Source organism: Entelurus aequoreus, linkage group LG01, assembly GCF_033978785.1.
Source record: "Entelurus aequoreus isolate RoL-2023_Sb linkage group LG01, RoL_Eaeq_v1.1, whole genome shotgun sequence".
Taxonomy (NCBI): domain Eukaryota; kingdom Metazoa; phylum Chordata; class Actinopteri; order Syngnathiformes; family Syngnathidae; genus Entelurus; species Entelurus aequoreus.
Window position 1 is genome coordinate 19,874,874 of NC_084731.1, and position 18,031 is coordinate 19,892,904.

At 43.4% G+C, this 18,031-nt stretch overlaps 1 protein-coding gene across 1 annotated transcript in view; it reads right to left on the reverse strand.

Annotated features, from left to right (window-relative positions):
* Window positions 1-492: 492 nt before the first annotated feature.
* The window catches only part of bin2b (bridging integrator 2b), a 31,746-nt gene continuing 14,207 nt past the window's right edge, over window positions 493-18,031 (reverse strand). The window contains exons 5-13 of the mRNA XM_062045367.1: window positions 15,727-15,821; window positions 14,194-14,289; window positions 13,997-14,104; window positions 13,538-13,623; window positions 11,035-11,110; window positions 10,875-10,957; window positions 7,823-8,477; window positions 999-1,091; window positions 493-908 (exon numbers count right to left, since the gene is read on the reverse strand). Of these exons, the coding sequence (XP_061901351.1) occupies window positions 792-908; window positions 999-1,091; window positions 7,823-8,477; window positions 10,875-10,957; window positions 11,035-11,110; window positions 13,538-13,623; window positions 13,997-14,104; window positions 14,194-14,289; window positions 15,727-15,821 (1,409 nt within the window). The 3' untranslated portion in view covers window positions 493-791. The remainder of the gene's footprint in view (window positions 909-998; window positions 1,092-7,822; window positions 8,478-10,874; window positions 10,958-11,034; window positions 11,111-13,537; window positions 13,624-13,996; window positions 14,105-14,193; window positions 14,290-15,726; window positions 15,822-18,031) is intronic.

Genomic DNA, 18,031 nt, shown 5'->3' on the forward strand with positions numbered 1-18,031 from the left:
TGTCACACACACGCTAGGTGTGGCGAAATTATTCTCTACATTTGACCCATCACCCTTGATCACCCCCTGGGAGGTGAGGGGAGCAGCAGTGGCCGCGCCCGGGAATCATTTTTGGTGATTTAACCCCCAATTCCAACCCTTGATGCGGAGTGCCAAGCAGGGAGGTAATGGGTCCCATTCTTTATAGTCTTTGGTATGACTCGGCCGGGGTTTGAACTCACAACCTACCGATCTCAGGGCGGACACTCTAACCACTAGGCCACTGAGTAGGTTTATAAGGCGCACTGTCGAGTTTTGAGGAATAAAAGGATTTTAAGTGCGCCTTATAGTCTGTAAAATACGGTATTGTTAACATAGTTATTAACCTCTTTGATCATACCAATCAAAATAGCATCAACGTCTTGTAAGAAAATGGACTTTCCTCGTGGATTTCGTCTGCTTTTACAGATAGTCGCGATGCTGCGGCCGTGTTGAAAAAAGAAAACCGGAAAACGTCTTAACAACCTGGACTTTATTGGGAAATCTGACAGAACTCATTAAAAAAATGTTTCACAGTATTTCATTCGGAAGAATATATAAAATGCATTCAAAATACCGTGCTATAAAATGTAGCCTCATGCTAATATCTCTTGCAAAAATTCAGTTCTCAGTCTGGTCTGTTGCCCCACGACGTGGGAGCAACTTGTGATGTGTTTGTTTAGCTTCCACACCCAAAAAAAAAGTTGAGACTTTCTGCGTGTGAAATGGTGTGTTTGTGTGTGTCACCAGCTGTCTGTGGGAGGAATCACATTTTAGAGTATCTCTGACGCAACGTGCTCGATGAGGTCTTCTGAGAAAGTCCCAGAGTGATTTTCAGAATCCATGTGCAGTTTCCAGCTCTCCTCCCTGACCCCCTTCAGCAGACCTTCCTGTTGCATGACACAAATATCACAAATAAAAACATGTTTTTTGTTATAGAACACCTGCTTTTAAGTGTTGAAAAGTAAGACGTGACAAACCTTTTCTCCACCAGCGAGCACCAGGATGATGTCTCCCTGCTCAAACTGGAGCTCGCCCCCGTCAGACGCTGCGTGGCTCTCTAGCGCCACCACCTGGTGTAAAATAAAAAACATTTGACAACGTTTTGCACACTGGAGGTGCTAAGAGTCCACACCAATTATTGCCACCACCTCTCTCCAAGGCCACCCTTTCCCCCCAAAAAGCTCGTCTTTCCCTTCCTTGCAACGCCTCTCCTAGTGTCAGTAACTGCTGCCTCCACACCCACTGTGCAGAGTAGTGGTGTCATTATTGAGACCACCTCTTTCCAAGGCCCCCCTTCTCAATAGCTTGTCTCTTTCCCTCCCTTACTACGCCTCTTCTAGTGTCAGTAACTGCTGCCTCCACACCTACAAAGCAGAGTAGTGGTGTCATTATTGCGACCATCTCTCTCCAAGGCCACCCTCCCTTCCAAAATAGCTTATCTTCCCTTCCTTGCAACGCCTCTCCTAGTGTCAGTAACTGCTGCCTCCACACCCACTAGGCAGGGTAGTGGTGTCATTATTGCAACCATCTCTTTCCAACCCCCAATAGCATGTGTTTTCTTCCCTTGCAAGGACTATCCTAGTGTCAGTAACTGCTGCCTCCACGCCCAATAGGCAGGGTAGTGGTGTCATTATTGCAACCATCTCTTTCCAAGCCCCAATAGCGCGTGTTTTCCTCCCTTACAAGGCCTCTCCTAGTGTCAGTAACTGCTGCCTCCACACCCACTATGCAGGGTAGTGGTGTCATTATTGAGACCACCTCTTTCCAAGGCCCCCCTCTCAATAGCTTGTCTTTTTCCCTCCCTTACTATGCCTCTTCTAGTGTCAGTAACCAATGTCTCCACACCCACTATGCAGAGTAGTGGTGTCATTATTGAGACCACCTCTTTCCAAAGCCTCCCCCTCTCAATAGCTTGTCTTTTTCTCTCCCTTGCAATGCCTCTCCTAGTGTCAGTAACGGCTGCCTAAACACCCACTAGGCAGGGTAGTGGTCTCATTATTGCAACCATCTCTTTCCAAGCCCCAATAGCATGTGTTTTCGTCCCTTACAAGGCCTCTGCTAGTGTCAGTAACTACTGACTCCACACTCACTACGCAGGGTAGTGGTGTCATTATTGAGACCACCTCTTTCCAAGGCCCCCCCTCTCAATACCTCGTCTTTTTCCCTCCCTTACTACGCCTCTTCTAGTGTCAGTAACTGCTGCCTCCACACCTACAAAGCAGGGTAGTGGTGTCATTATTGCAACCATCTCTCTCCAAGGCCACCCTCCCCTCCAAAATAGCTCGTCTTTCACTTCCTTGCAACGCCTCTTCTAGTGTCAGTAACGGCTGCCTCCACACCCACGAGGCAGGGTAGTGGTGTCATTATTGAGACTCTCTTTCCAAGCCCCACCCCCCAATAGCGAGTGTTTTCCTCCAATGTAAGGCCTCTCCTAGTGTCAGTAACTACTGTCTCCACACCCACTACGCAGGGTAGTGGTGTCATTATTGAGACCACCTCCTTGTAAGGCCCTCCTAAAAGCTTGCCTCTCCCTCCCTTGCAACACCTCTCCTAGCGTCAGTAACTGCTACTATGCAGGGTAGTGGTGTCATTATTGAGACATCACTCTCCAAGCCCCTCCCCCCAATATTGTGTTTCCCTTGCAAGGCCTCTTCTAGTGTCAGTAACTGCTGCCTCCACACCCACTAGGCAGGGTATTGGTGTCATTATTGCGACCATCTCTTTCCAAGCCCCAATAGCATGTGTTTTCTTCCTTTGCAAGGCCTCTCCTAGTGTCCGTAACTGCTGCCTCCACGCCCACTAGGCAGGGTAGTGGTGTCATTATTGAGACATCACTCTCCAAGCCCCTCCCCCCAATATTGTGTTTTTTCCTCCCTTGCAAGGCCTCTCCTAGTGTCAGTAACTACTGTCTCCACACCCACTACTCAGAGTAGTGGTGTCATTATTGAGACCGCCTCCTTGTAAGGCCCCCCCTAAAAGCTTGCCTCTCCTAGTGTCAGTAACTGCTGCCTCCACGCCTACTAGGCAGGGTAGTGGTGTCATTATTGCAACCATCTCTTTCCAAGCCCCAATAGCATGTTTTTTCTTCCCTTGCAAGACCTCTCCTAGCTGCTGCCTTCACACCCACTAGGCAGGGTAGTGGTGTCATTATTGCGACCATCTCTTTCCAAGCCCCAATAGCATGTTTTTTCTTCCCTTGCAAGACCTCCTTGCAACGCCTCTTCTAGTGTCAGTAACGGCTGCCTCCACACCCACGAGGCAGGGTAGTGGTGTCATTATTGAGACCATCTCTTTCCAAGCCCCACCCCCCAATAGCGAGTGTTTTCCTCCAATGTAAGGCCTCTCCTAGTGTCAGTAACTACTGTCTCCACAACCACTACGCAGGGTAGTGGTGTCATTTTTGAGACCACCTCCTTGTAAGGCCCTCCTAAAAGCTTGCCTCTCCCTCCCTTGCAACACCTCTCCTAGCGTCAGTAACTGCTACTATGCAGGGTAGTGGTGTCATTATTGAGACATCACTCTCCAAGCCCCTCCCCCCAATATTGTGTTTCCCTTGCAAGGCCTCTTCTAGTGTCAGTAACTGCTGCCTCCACACCCACTAGGCAGGGTATTGGTGTCATTATTGCGACCATCTCTTTCCAAGCCCCAATAGCATGTGTTTTCTTCCCTTGCAAGGCCTCTCCTAGTGTCCGTAACTGCTGCCTCCACGCCCACTAGGCAGGGTAGTGGTGTCATTATTGAGACATCACTCTCCAAGCCCCTCCCCCCAATATTGTGTTTTTTCCTCCCTTGCAAAGCCTCTCCTAGTGTCAGTAACTACTGTCTCCACACCCACTACTCAGAGTAGTGGTGTCATTATTGAGACCGCCTCCTTGTAAGGCCCCCCCTAAAAGCTTGCCTCTCCTAGTGTCAGTGACTGCTGCCTCCACGCCTACTAGGCAGGGTAGTGGTGTCATTATTGCAACCATCTCTTTCCAAGCCCCAATAGCATGTTTTTTCTTCCCTTGCAAGACCTCTCCTAGCTGCTGCCTCCACACCCACTAGGCAGGGTAGTGGTGTCATTATTGCAACCATCTCTTTCCAAGCCCCAATAGCGTGTGTTTTCTTCCCTTGCAAGGCCTCTCCTAGCTGCTGCCTCCACACCCACTAGGCAGGGTATTGGTGTCATTATTGCGACCATCTCTTTCCAAGCCCCAACAGCATGTGTTTTCTTCCCTTGCAAGGCCTCTCCTAGTGTCCGTAACTGCTGCCTCCACGCCCACTAGGCAGGGTAGTGGTGTCATTATTGAGACATCACTCTCCAAGCCCCTCCCCCCAATATTGTGTTTTTTTCCTCCCTTGCAAGGCCTCTCCTAGTGTCAGTAACTACTGTCTCCACACCCACTACTCAGAGTAGTGGTGTCATTATTGAGACCGCCTCCTTGTAAGGCCCCCCCTAAAAGCTTGCCTCTCCTAGTGTCAGTAACTGCTGCCTCCACGCCTACTAGGCAGGGTATTGGTGTCATTATTGCGACCATCTCTTTCCAAGCCCCAATAGCATGTTTTTTCTTCCCTTGCAAGACCTCCTTGCAACGCCTCTTCTAGTGTCAGTAACGGCTGCCTCCACACCCACGAGGCAGGGTAGTGGTGTCATTATTGAGACCATCTCTTTCCAAGCCCCACCCCCCAATAGCGAGTGTTTTCCTCCAATGTAAGGCCTCTCCTAGTGTCAGTAACTACTGTCTCCACACCCACTACGCAGGGTAGTGGTGTCATTATTGAGACCACCTCCTTGTAAGGCCCTCCTAAAAGCTTGCCTCTCCCTCCCTTGCAACACCTCTCCTAGTGTCAGTAACTGCTACTATGCAGGGTAGTGGTGTCATTATTGAGACATCACTCTCCAAGCCCCTCCCCCCAATATTGTGTTTCCCTTGCAAGGCCTCTTCTAGCGTCAGTAACTGCTGCCTCCACACCCACTAGGCAGGGTATTGGTGTCATTATTGCGACCATCTCTTTCCAAGCCCCGATAGCATGTGTTTTCTTCCCTTGCAAGGCCTCTCCTAGTGTCAGTAACTACTGTCTCCACACCCACTACTCAGAGTAGTGGTGTCATTATTGAGACCGCCTCCTTGTAAGGCCCCCCCTAAAAGCTTGCCTCTCCTAGTGTCAGTAACTGCTGCCTCCACGCCCACTAGGCAGGGTAGTGGTGTCATTATTGAGACATCACTCTCCAAGCCCCTCCCCCCAATATTGTGTTTTTTTCCTCCCTTGCAAGGCCTCTCCTAGTGTCAGTAACTACTGTCTCCACACCCACTACTCAGAGTAGTGGTGTCATTATTGAGACCGCCTCCTTGTAAGGCCCCCCCTAAAAGCTTGCCTCTCCTAGTGTCAGTAACTGCTGCCTCCACGCCTACTAGGCAGGGTAGTGGTGTCATTATTGAGACATCACTCTCCAAGCCCCTCCCCCCAATATTGTGTTTTTTCCTCCCTTGCAAGGCCTCTCCTAGTGTCAGTAACTACTGTCTCCACACCCACTACTCAGAGTAGTGGTGTCATTATTGAGACCGCCTCCTTGTAAGGCCCCCCCTAAAAGCTTGCCTCTCCTAGTGTCAGTAACTACTGTCTCCACACCCACTACTCAGAGTAGTGGTGTCATTATTGAGACCGCCTCCTTGTAAGGCCCCCCCTAAAAGCTTGCCTCTCCTAGTGTCAGTAACTGCTGCCTCCATGCCTACTAGGCAGGGTAGTGGTGTCATTATTGCAACCATCTCTTTCCAAGCCCCAATAGCATGTTTTTTCTTCCCTTGCAAGACCTCTCCTAGCTGCTGCCTCCACACCCACTAGGCAGGGTAGTGGTGTCATTATTGCAACCATCTCTTTCCAAGCCCCAATAGCATGTGTTTTCTTCCCTTGCAAGGCCTCTCCTAGTGTCCGTAACTGCTGCCTCCACGCCCACTAGGCAGGGTAGTGGTGTCATTATTGAGACATCACTCTCCAAGCCCCTCCCCCCAATATTGTGTTTTTTTCCTCCCTTGCAAGGCCTCCCCTAGTGTCAGTAACTACTGTCTCCACACCCACTACTCAGAGTAGTGGTGTCATTATTGAGACCGCCTCCTTGTAAGGCCCCCCCTAAAAGCTTGCCTCTCCTAGTGTCAGTAACTGCTGCCTCCACGCCTACTAGGCAGGGTAGTGGTGTCATTATTGCAACCATCTCTTTCCAAGCCCCAATAGCATGTTTTTTCTTCCCTTGCAAGACCTCTCCTCGCTGCTGCCTCCACACCCACTAGGCAGGGTAGTGGTGTCATTATTGCAACCATCTCTTTCCAAGCCCCAATAGCGTGTGTTTTCTTCCCTTGCAAGACCTCTCCTAGCTGCTGCCTTCACACCCACTAGGCAGGGTAGTGGTGTCATTATTGCAACCATCTCTTTCCAAGCCCCAATAGCATGTTTTTTCTTCCCTTGCAAGACCTCTCCTAGCTGCTGCCTCCACACCCACTAGGCAGGGTAGTGGTGTCATTATTGCAACCATCTCTTTCCAAGCCCCAATAGCATGTTTTTTCTTCCCTTGCAAGACCTCTCCTAGCTGCTGCCTCCACACCCACTAGGCAGGGTAGTGGTGTCATTATTGCAACCATCTCTTTCCAAGCCCCAATAGCGTGTGTTTTCTTCCCTTGCAAGACCTCTCCTAGCTGCTGCCTCCACACCCACTAGGCAGGGTAGTGGTGTCATTATTGCGACCATCTCTTTCCAAGCCCCAATAGCATGTGTTTTCTTCCCTTGCAAGGCCTCTCCTAGTGTCCGTAACTGCTGCCTCCACGCCCACTAGGCAGGGTAGTGGTGTCATTATTGAGACATCACTCTCCAAGCCCCTCCCCCCAATATGGTGTCTTTTCCTCCCTTGCAAGGCCTCTCCTAGTGTCAGTAACTGCTGCCTCCACACCCACTAGGCAGGGTAGTGGTGTCATTATTGAGACATCACTCTCCAAGCCCCTCCCCCCAATATTGTGTCTTTTCCTCCCTTGCAAGGCCTCTCCTAGTGTCAGTAACTGCTGCCTCCACACCCACTAGGCAGGGTAGTGGTGTCATTATTGAGACATCACTCTCCAAGCCCCTCCCCCCAATATTGTGTCTTTTCCTCCCTTGCAAGGCCTCTCCTAGTGTCAGTAACTGCTGCCTCCACGCCTACTAGGCAGCATGTAGTGGTGTCATTATTGCAACCATCTCTTTCCAAGCCCCAATAGCATGTTTTTTCTTCCCTTGCAAGACCTCTCCTAGCTGCTGCCTCCACACCCACTAGGCAGGGTAGTGGTGTCATTATTGCAACCATCTCTTTCCAAGCCCCAATAGCGTGTGTTTTCTTCCCTTGCAAGGCCTCTCCTAGCTGCTGCCTTCACACCCACTATGCAGGGTAGTGGTGTCATTATTGAGACCGCCTCCTTGTAAGGCCCCCCCTAAAAGCTTGCCTCTCCCAGTGTCAGTAACTGCTGCCTCCACGCCTACTAGGCAGGGTAGTGGTGTCATTATTGCAACCATCTCTTTCCAAGCCCCAATAGCATGTTTTTTCTTCCCTTGCAAGACCTCTCCTAGCTGCTGCCTCCACACCCACTAGGCAGGGTAGTGGTGTCATTATTGCAACCATCTCTTTCCAAGCCCCAATAGCGTGTTTTTTCTTCCCTTGCAAGACCTCTCCTAGCTGCTGCCTCCACACCCACTATGCAGGGTAGTGGTGTCATTATTGTGACCGCCTCCTAAAAGGGCAAGTTTGTGCAGGCCTAGAGTGAAGTTGTTATTGTAGGATGACATGAAGAGGAAGCGTGTGTACCTTGTAGAGAAAGTCAGCTGGGTAGTGGCACACACAATCATCTCCTGACCCAGCGGTGATGTCAGACGCTCCCTCGCTCTCCCGCTCCTCCTTGGTGGTCAGCAGGGGAAGTTTTTCCAACTGGACTGAGACACGGGGAGCAGGAACCGGGGCACTTTTGGTCTTGGCGTCATCCGACGCCGGCGCAGTGGCACTGTCCTCCTGCTCGGGCGCTTCACTGCTGGCACAATCAGAGGGGCCGCATGTTTCCTGAGCGGCGGCGGCGGCGTCCGATTTTGGCGATTTCGGGACCTCCAGGCCGGAGTCGTCCGACTGGTTCGTAGAGAGCTCGGCCTCCGCCTCCTCCGGGCTTTCGCTGGCCGTGCTCCCGTCGCTGGCGCACGCCGACTGTCTCTTGAGGGAGTTGGTGCCGCTGGAGCTGAGGTCCGAGTCTGTGGAGTTTGCGGCTTTGAGAGAGGCCTCGCTCTCCTCTGCTTCTTCTGTTAACGGCATCTCGGCAAAGTTTGGCGTTTGCAAGCCGGGCGAGGACGGTAGAGCATTTTTCCCGTCTTGGCTCGACAGATGCACGGAGATGTGGTCGGCCGGGAAGGCTGTGTTGCAAGGGATTGGATTGGAGATGTCCAAGGACTTTCTCTTCTTTGACTTCCCCGACGCACTGTGCAAAACAAATACATTTTGTCATGTTTTATCATTTTCCAGACTATAGACAGAAAGCCGCACCCACTAAATTTTAAGGAACTTTTTTTTTTCCCACACTGCAAAAAGTCAGTGTTCAAAAACAAGAAAAAAAAATACAAAAAAATTAAGGGTATTTTATTTGAACTAAGCAAAATTATCTGCCAATAGAACAAGAAAATTTGGCTGGTCAAGAGTTTCCAAAACAAGTCAAATTAGCTAACCTCAATGAACCCAAAAATACCTTAAAATAAGTATATTCTCACTAATAACAAGTGCACTTTTCTTGGTATAAAAAAAAAGAGACCTTTTTCCTCAATATGTTGAAAAATATTCTTAAATTAAGTAAATGCTAGTGCCATTATCTTGACATAATGATATGCGCTCGGCATTACATTTCTTGAAACCAGCAAACTTATACTAAAAACTAATGTATTGTTCTTAATGGAAAGGCAACAAGGCAACCGCTTGTTACTCTCGGGGTCTCCTAGCCGCTCAGGCAAATCATATTGTCTAAAAATGCATTTTTCCATCGATAACATGACATCATCGCGCCAAGTGTGTGCTCTTTCATTTAGTGTGCAAAATTGTTTCAATTGTAATTTTGAGAAATGTATCTGAATGTGCATGAACTATTTCTGTTTAAAGTTGTTTGAAATGTCAAATGTTTAAATATTAACTGTCAGTTTACTGTACTGTGTCAACTGTACTACTATATGAGTACGTAAAAACAGCAAAGTCCATTTGGCCGTCATCTGTTTTAATTATGAGACACAATTGTGTCAAAATCATGTTGTTTTTTTTTCATGCTTGAAATAAGAAATTATTACTTTAAAAAAGTAGTTTTATACTTGTGAGTGTTGATGACACAGCTTTGCAACAGTTGATATTCTAGTTTCAAGCATGTTTTACTCAATATAGGTCATCAAATCTCAGCAACAAGCTGTAATATCTTACTGAGATCATTTAGGACCAAAACCCTTAAAACAAGTAAAACACTCTAACATAAAATCTGCTTAGTGAGAAAATAAGCAAATATCACCCTTATTTGAGATATTTCATCTTACTTAGATTTCAGTTTTTGCAGTGCATATATTAGCCGCACCAGACTATAAGCCGCTGATATACACTACCGTTCAAAAGTTTGGGGTCACCCAAACAATTTTGTGGAATAGCCTTCATTTCTAAGAACAAGAATAGACTGTCGAGTTTCAGATGAAAGTTCTCTTTTTCTGGCCATTTTGAGCGTTTAATTGACCCCACAAATGTGATGCTCCAGAAACTCAATCTGCCCAAAGGAAGGTCAGATTTGTAGCTTCTGTAACGAGCTAAACTGTTTTCAGATGTGTGAACATGATTGCACAAGGGTTTTCTAATCATCAATTAGCCTTCTGAGCCAATGAGCAAACACATTGTACCATTAGAACACTGGAGTGATAGTTGCTGGAAATAGGCCTCTATACACCTATGTAGATATTGCACCAAAAACCAGACATTTGCAGCTAGAATAGTCATTTACCACATTAGCAATGTATAGAGTGTATTTCTTTACAGTTAAGATTAGTTTAAAGTTATCTTCATTGAAAAGTACAGTGCTTTTCCTTCAAAAATAAGGACATTTCAATGTGACTCCAAACTTTTGAACGGTAGTGTATACTTTGCGAAATGAAGTTATTTACACAGAACGATTCTGTAAATGTTCATTTACATACCGTATTTTTCGGATTATAAAGGGAATAAGCGGTAGAATATGGATGGATGGAAATCGCAGTTTTTTTCATAGTTTGGCCGGGGGTGCGATTTATACTCTGGAGCGACTCATGTGTGAAATTATTAACACATTACGGCGCATTGTCTACCTTTAGAGTTGGCAGAGTTGTTTAGAAGCGACACAGAGGAAGAAGAGTTCATGGGATTTAGCGATTAGGAGTGACAGATTGTCTGGTAAACGTATAGCATGTTCTATATGTTATAGTTATTTGAATGACTCTTACCATAATATGTTACGTTAACATACCAGGCACGTTCTCAGTTGGTTATTTATGCCTCATATAACGTACACTTATTCAGCCTGTTGTTCACTATTCTTTATATATTTAAAATTGCCTTTCAAATGTCTATTCTTGGTGTTGGGTTTTATCAAATACATTTCCCCCAAAAATGCGACTTATACTCCAGTGTGACTTATAAATGTTTTTTTCCTTCTTTATTATGTATTTTCAGCCGGTGCGACTTATACTCTGAAAAATACGGTATGTTTATCTTGGCCGTCGGCGAAAAAATATTCATAAATTAGCCGCGCCGTCTTATAAGCCACAGAGTTCAAAGTGCAGGGAAAAAAGTAGCATCTTAAAGTCCGGAATTCACGGTATATCACCTGCTCAGGCCTTTTATGATGAAAGCTTTCCCAGAGTGTTGATTCTCGATTTTTTTCATCAAGTTGTACAAATCTTGGTTAAGCTGCATTAAAAAAAAAAAAAAAAATGAAAGTAAGCAAGTGCTTTGCTGATGAATAGAGAACACATGTCTCATCTTACCACACTCATCTCTTTATAGAAAACATCCCTCAGATTAGAGATGTTTTGGAACACCGTCCCGTAGCAACCGATGCGGCTGCAAACACACAAGCAAATATTAGTCCTCCTCCTTTTGCTGAAGACAGTCTGATTGCCCACAAAACAGCAATATTAAAAGGATAAGTTCTCAAAGTACAGTTATTACAGGTAAGCTGGTCACATTATTTTAAAACCAGCATTAAAGAGGACCAGTGATGACATTAATCTTTTCTTGACTTATAAATACGAAGTTAGATACTCGTGTTAAAGGTATCAAATTATATGGTTCTTGCATTTTGGCTTGAGCTTGCATGGAGTTTTGTTTGCAGGGTTTTGCAGTCTGGCTACATTGTGACATCACTGCGAGGTGGATGTACAAAACCCACAACCAGTGAAGTGGTCACGTTGTGTAAATGGTAAGTAAAAACAGAATACAATTATTGCCAAATCCTTTTCAACCTATATTCAACTGAATAGACTGCAAAGACAAGATACTTAACGTTCGAACTGGAAAACTTAATTGTTTTGCAAATATTAGCTCATTTGTACGGAGCCCCTAAAGGGACATGGGGGGAAAAAAAAAAATTATATATATATTTTTTTAGACACGAGATACATGCCTAAAAAAAATATATATATATATATATATATATATATTTTTTTAAGACATGTATCTCGTGCGCACGAGAAACTATCTTCGTGCGCACGAGAAACTTTTTATAAAGTTTAAAAAAAAAAAAAAATTCTAATTTTTTTTAGACATGTATCTCGTGCGCACGAGAAACCATCTCGTACATGTCTAAAAAAAAAATGTTTAATTGTTTTTTTCTTATAACTTTATAAAAACGTTCTCGCGCGCACGAGAAACTTTCTTGTGTGCACGAGATACATGTCTAAAAAAATAAAAAATAATTATTTAAAAAAAAATTTCCCCCTTGTCCCATTAGGGGCTCCGTACATTTAGAATTTGATGCCTGTAACATATTTCAATAAAAGTTGGCACAAGTGGCAAAAAAGACTGAGAAAGTTGAGGAATGCTCATCAAACACTTATTTGGAACATCCCACAGGTGAACAGGCTAATTGGGAACAGGTGGGTGCCATGATTGGGTATAAAAGCAGCTTCTGTGAAATGCTCAGTCATTCACAAACAAGGATGGGGCGAGGGTCACCACTTTGTGAACAAATGCATGAGCAAATTGTCGGAACAGTTTAAGAACAACATTTTTCAACACACACACACACACCAAGTTTTTGATCATCACTTGTGGGGACCACCCTTTCTACAAGTTGTGGAGGCATAACAATTTTTTTGGTAAAATGGCCACTGCCCAGGTAGCTCATACACGTCTTTAAATCTCTGGATTGATGAAGTAATGTGCTGATCATTCTTATTGGGGACCCTGGGGAAAGAGTTAATATGGTTCATGGGGACTACATTTAAATAATTTTGCATAATTCACACAAATTTGTACGTGACTACTGAGGACCATTAAAAAAAAAAAAAAAAAAGTTCAAATTAAATATGACATGATCCTCAGAATACAGCACTACAGCTGTCCTCTTATAGGAATTTTCACCACTTAAATGTTAAAGCAAATCCTGCATCTTCTGTGACATGACTTAAAACTGCTATTTAGCAGTAATGAAGTTGTCTGCAACTCCAACTACCATACATAGAAGGATGGAACATTCTGAATGTGAATCATACTTTAAAAGGTAATGTTTTATAATCATGCTGTATGAAAATGTCATCATAAGGAACACTAAACCAGATTTTGTTTTTGGAAAAATATATTAGTTTTAACTAAGGATGTATACCATACAGAAACACAGTACTATTAATGCCAGGATAACAAATGTTTCACTTTTCAAGAAAATACATTTTCTCTTTTACCAATATTTGAAACACGTAAACAAAGTAACCCAAATTTCCCTGTTGTGGGATCAATAAAGGATTATCTTATCTTACCTTAAACCACAGAAATAAAATACAAACTCATTACTCATCACTTAGGCATCTTCAGAATGGATCTGACTATCATTTAAAAAGGTTTCCCTTTAGGGGACCTGTTTTTGTCCCCATACCGTCAGAGGTCCCCTAAAGGTGACTGTGTAAACAGAGCGATGTCCCCATTAAGTAAGCATTGCCAGACACACACACACACACACACACACACACACACACACACACACACACACACACACACACACACACACACACACACACACACACACACACACACACACACACACACGCACGCACGCACACACACACACACACACACACGCACGCACGCACACACACACACACGCACACGCACACACACGCACACGCACACTAATTGGCCCCTGGCCAATTTTTTTTAAACTAATTTAGCTATCTTTAGCTAAAGCTAAAAGTCTCCTGGATTGTGATGGTTGTTTTTGCTTTTGCTACATTTTTTAATCAGACTTCAACTTTGCAGAGGCCACTCCAACCTTACCTCTGATAGAGAAGCGGCAGCTCCTCCCTCAGCTCGTTATTTATCTCTTCAAAAACGCTCTGGGCTTTGTTGAACTCCTCCTCTGCCTGTCAAACGGGGTACATTATTACTTTTTGATCGCAGGGAGTTTTATTGTAGTCACAAATCTACAGTAGAAAGGGGATTCATATGGCCCCATTCGTCACGGTTTACCTGACATGTGAAACTTGACAACGCGGTTTACCTGACACATGAAACGTGACGAATTGGGGCGCACTGTCCACTTTAGCCGCCAGATGGCAGAAGAGTGACGAATATCTTAAAATGTCTTTTATGGCAATTCCAACTTTGACCACGGCGTCGGTTGCCACGTAGAGTGGCGCTTTCCATCATTTTCAGCAGACTGCATTGCAAAATTCATTCCAATTTCACACAGGAATGGGGCCATATGAACCCTTTCTCTACTTTACTGCACACTACCTTAGCAGTTTTGGCTTCGTCCTTTTTCTTGGCACTCTGCAGCGCCTCAAGGTGGTGACGTGCGGAATCGTAGTCCACCAGCTTTCGACCGCGTTTAGCGACACACTCCTGAAACACAGTCGAGGCTCACGTCGAGTCGCATAGTTTCACAGGAAATTACACAACTTTAAAAAAAAATTTAAAAAAGTATTGTATACCTTGACTTCAGGAAACTGGCCTGTATAGTTGTCCATAGTCCGCACAACCTGGTCATTCAGTTTCTCCTCAAAGTCGTTCCACAGCAAGTCTTCACTCTTAAGGCACAATTATGATTTCATTTTAGTCAAACTGTTTGTTAGGTGGTGTCATCACAACAAATAATAGCCACGACTGTAAATTGTAATATTAGAGGCTGAATATTGTTGTCTAGTTTTCCAACCATGACACACTGCAGCCAAACAATTAAATAAGCTCTCATTTCCCTTACCACACTGCAAAAACTGAAATCTAAGTAATATTAAATACCTCAAATAAGGGTGATATTTGCTTATTTTCTGTCTGATAAGATAATTCTTCTCACTAAGCAGATTGTATGTTAGTGTTTTACTTGTTTTAAGTGTTTTGGTCCTAAATGATCTCAGTAAAATATTACAGCCCGTTGCTGAGATTTGATGACCTATATTGAGTAAAACATGCTTGAAACTAGAATATAAACTGTTGCAAAGCTGTGTCATCAACACTCACAAGTATAAAACTACTTTTTTAAAGTAATAATTTCTTATTCCAAGCATGAAAAAAAAAATCATGATTTTGACACCATTGTGTCTCATAATTAAAACAGATGACAGCCAAATGGACTTTGCAGTTTTATTTTCAATGAAACAATAGAAAATACGTACTCATATAGTAGTACAGTTGGCACAGTACAGTAAACTGACAGTTAATATTTAAACATTCAACAATTCAAACAATTTTTAACAGAAATAGTTCATGCACATTCAGATAAATTCCTCAAAATTACAATTATGAAAAATTTGGCCGGGGTTCCGGGCTGTATATATGTGCACTAATGGACTGAAAGAGCACGCACTTGGCGCGATGATGTCATGTTATGGATGGAAAAATGCATTTTTAGACCATATGATTTGCCTGAGCGGCTAGGAGACCCCGAGAGTAACAAGCGGTTGCCTTGTTGCCTTTCCATTAAGAACAATACATTAGTTTTTAGTATAAGTTTGCTGGTTTCAAGAAATGTAATGCCGAGCGCATATCATTATGTCAAAATAATGGCACTAGCATTTACTTCATTTAAGAATATTTTTCAGCATATTGAGCAAAATGGCCTCTTTTTCTCCTACCAAGAAAAGTGCACTTGTTATTAGTGAGAATATACTTATTTCAAGGTATTTTTGGGTTCATTGAGGTTAGCTAATTTTACTTGTTTTGGAAAGTCTTGACAGGCCAAATTTTCTTGTTCTATTGGCAGATAATGTTGCTTAGTTCAAATAAAATACCCCTAATTTTTGTATTTTTTTTTTCTTGTTTTTGAACACTGACTTTTTGCAGTGCATGAAGTGGGCCCCGACTTAAACTAGTTGAAAAACGTATTCGGGTGTTACCATTTAGTGGCCAATTGTACGGAATGTGTACTGTACTGGGCAATCTACTAATAAAAGTCTCAATCAATCAATCAATCAATCCCAAAAGCTTCCTTTCAAACATGACATTGGAACATGAGAAAATAACAATACCCCTATAATAACCGCAAGGTCCTCCACTCCATCCCAGTCAGGCTCGTAGACATCTCGCAACGTCTGAGACATTCGCTTGGATGTCTCGTGTACAGCTGTGAAAAAGAAAATCATTGTAAAATATAACTTATTCCATGTTTAGCTCTTAAATCACATGTCGTCAGCAGCACGCTGCGTATCAACGTGGTATTGTTTTCAAGGTTCATGGCGGTATCACTACACCCACCCCACCATGACGCCAAGGTCAAAAACAACACTAGCTTCCTGGCTGTAACTCAAAAGGTGAGATAACACTGCAAAAACAATGGCTTTTTAAACATTAAACATCATACAGTATTACCTAAAGCAGGCCTGGGCAATTATGTTGACTGGGGGGGCACATTTAGAGAAAAAAATGTGTCTGGGGGCCGGTATATCTATTTTTAGGAACACTAATACAAAACAATCATGTCTGATTTAATGCTAAAAACGTTATGACAGACCACCTTAAAAAACGGAATTGAATTCAAAAATTTTTTACTGAATGAGACACCCAGAATGTACATGAAAATAAAGAATGTGGGATTTACAATATTAACTATGAAGGATAAAACACTGAATATTGACAACATATGAACGTCACACTCCCTCTCCATCCACATATTTTACAATCAAGCGAAACGCAACCAAAATGCAACAAACACAGCGAAATATGAACCTGAAGGGTTAAAAAATAAACCCACCTTCTATCTGATATATATGCTATATCACTACCATCAGCCCGGAGGTTGGGTCTTGGGCGTCGTTGGGTGTTCCAACAGGACAATGACCCCAAACACACGTCAAAAGTGGTAAAGGAATGGCTAAATCGGGCTAGAATTAAGGTTTTAGAATGGCCTTCCCAAAGTCCTGACTTAAACGTGTGGACAATGCTGAAGAAACAAGTCCATGTCAGAAAACCAACACATTTAGCTGAACTGCACCAATTTTGTCAAGAGGAGTGGTCAAAAATTCAACCAGAAGCTTGTGGATGGCTACCAAAAGCGCCTTATTGCAGTGAAACTTGCCAAGGGACATGTAAGCAAATATTAACATTGCTGTATGTATACTTTTGACCCAGCAGATTTGCTCACTTTTTCCAGTAGACCCATCAGTGTTTCCCATAAACTGCCAAGATACCTGTGGCGGTGGGGGCGTGGTCACCATGACATCGAGTAATTTGCATAATTTACTACAATGATATGCTTTTCTCTAAAAAGGCTCAAAAAATGTATACTTACTAATTAATAATAACAGTTTTGTTTTAAACGTCCATCCATCCATCCATCCATCCATTTTACAATATAATTACAACACTTTATGTACATATTTATATACAGATTTGAACAATAAGTTATTCACTGAAATATATTTATTAATTGTGGTTCTTACAAAAAATATATGTTATAAAATATAAAAGCTAAAATGTCTCTTCAAGCTCTGCCCCTTTAATTAGTGCATACTAAATAATTTAACTTTAGCCTACTACTACAACCATATTATTTACCCGCAACATAAAGTGAAACAGAGGCAGAGGTGTCCTGCCACAGTCAGTAACAAATAAACAGAAAACAGTAGTGGTCAAATACAAATAAGGCAACAAGAGAAGTATCCTACACTTCTCTTTTGTAAAGTAAATCTGAACAGCCTATATGGGCATCTACATCAACTATATGATTTGCCTGAGAAGCTGGACAGGACAAAAAAATAAAAAAATAAAAAATAAAATAAATTAAAAAAAATAATTAAAAAAAAGCTGAAAAATCTATTTGTGGCGGACGTAATTCTTTCGTGGCGGGCCGCAACAAATAAATGAATGTGTGGGAAACACTGCCCATAATAAATTCATAAAAGAACCAAACTTCATGAATGTTTTTTGTGACCAACAATTATGTGCTCCAATCACTCTGTCACAAAAAAAATAAGAGTTGTAGAAAGTATTGGAAACTCAAGACAGCCATGACATTATGTCCTTTATAAGTGTATGTAAACTTTTGACCACGACTGTGTATCATGCAAAAGCGCAGATTCCAACCATAGAAATACTTTGTATAGTTCAAGACATACGGTCATTTGAAAACATCACTGCACATCATAATGGCAGCTACACTTTCCATCTTAAAGATCTAAAAAAAATTATTTGGGAATGTCCAGCGGGCCAGATTGAAAAGCTTAACGGGCCGCGTGTGGCCCCCGGGCCTTAGTTTGCCCAGGTCTGACCTAAAGTCTTCTTTTCGCCTGAAGGATCTTGTTTCTTTTGGTACAAGGCAACGCAGACATCATTGCA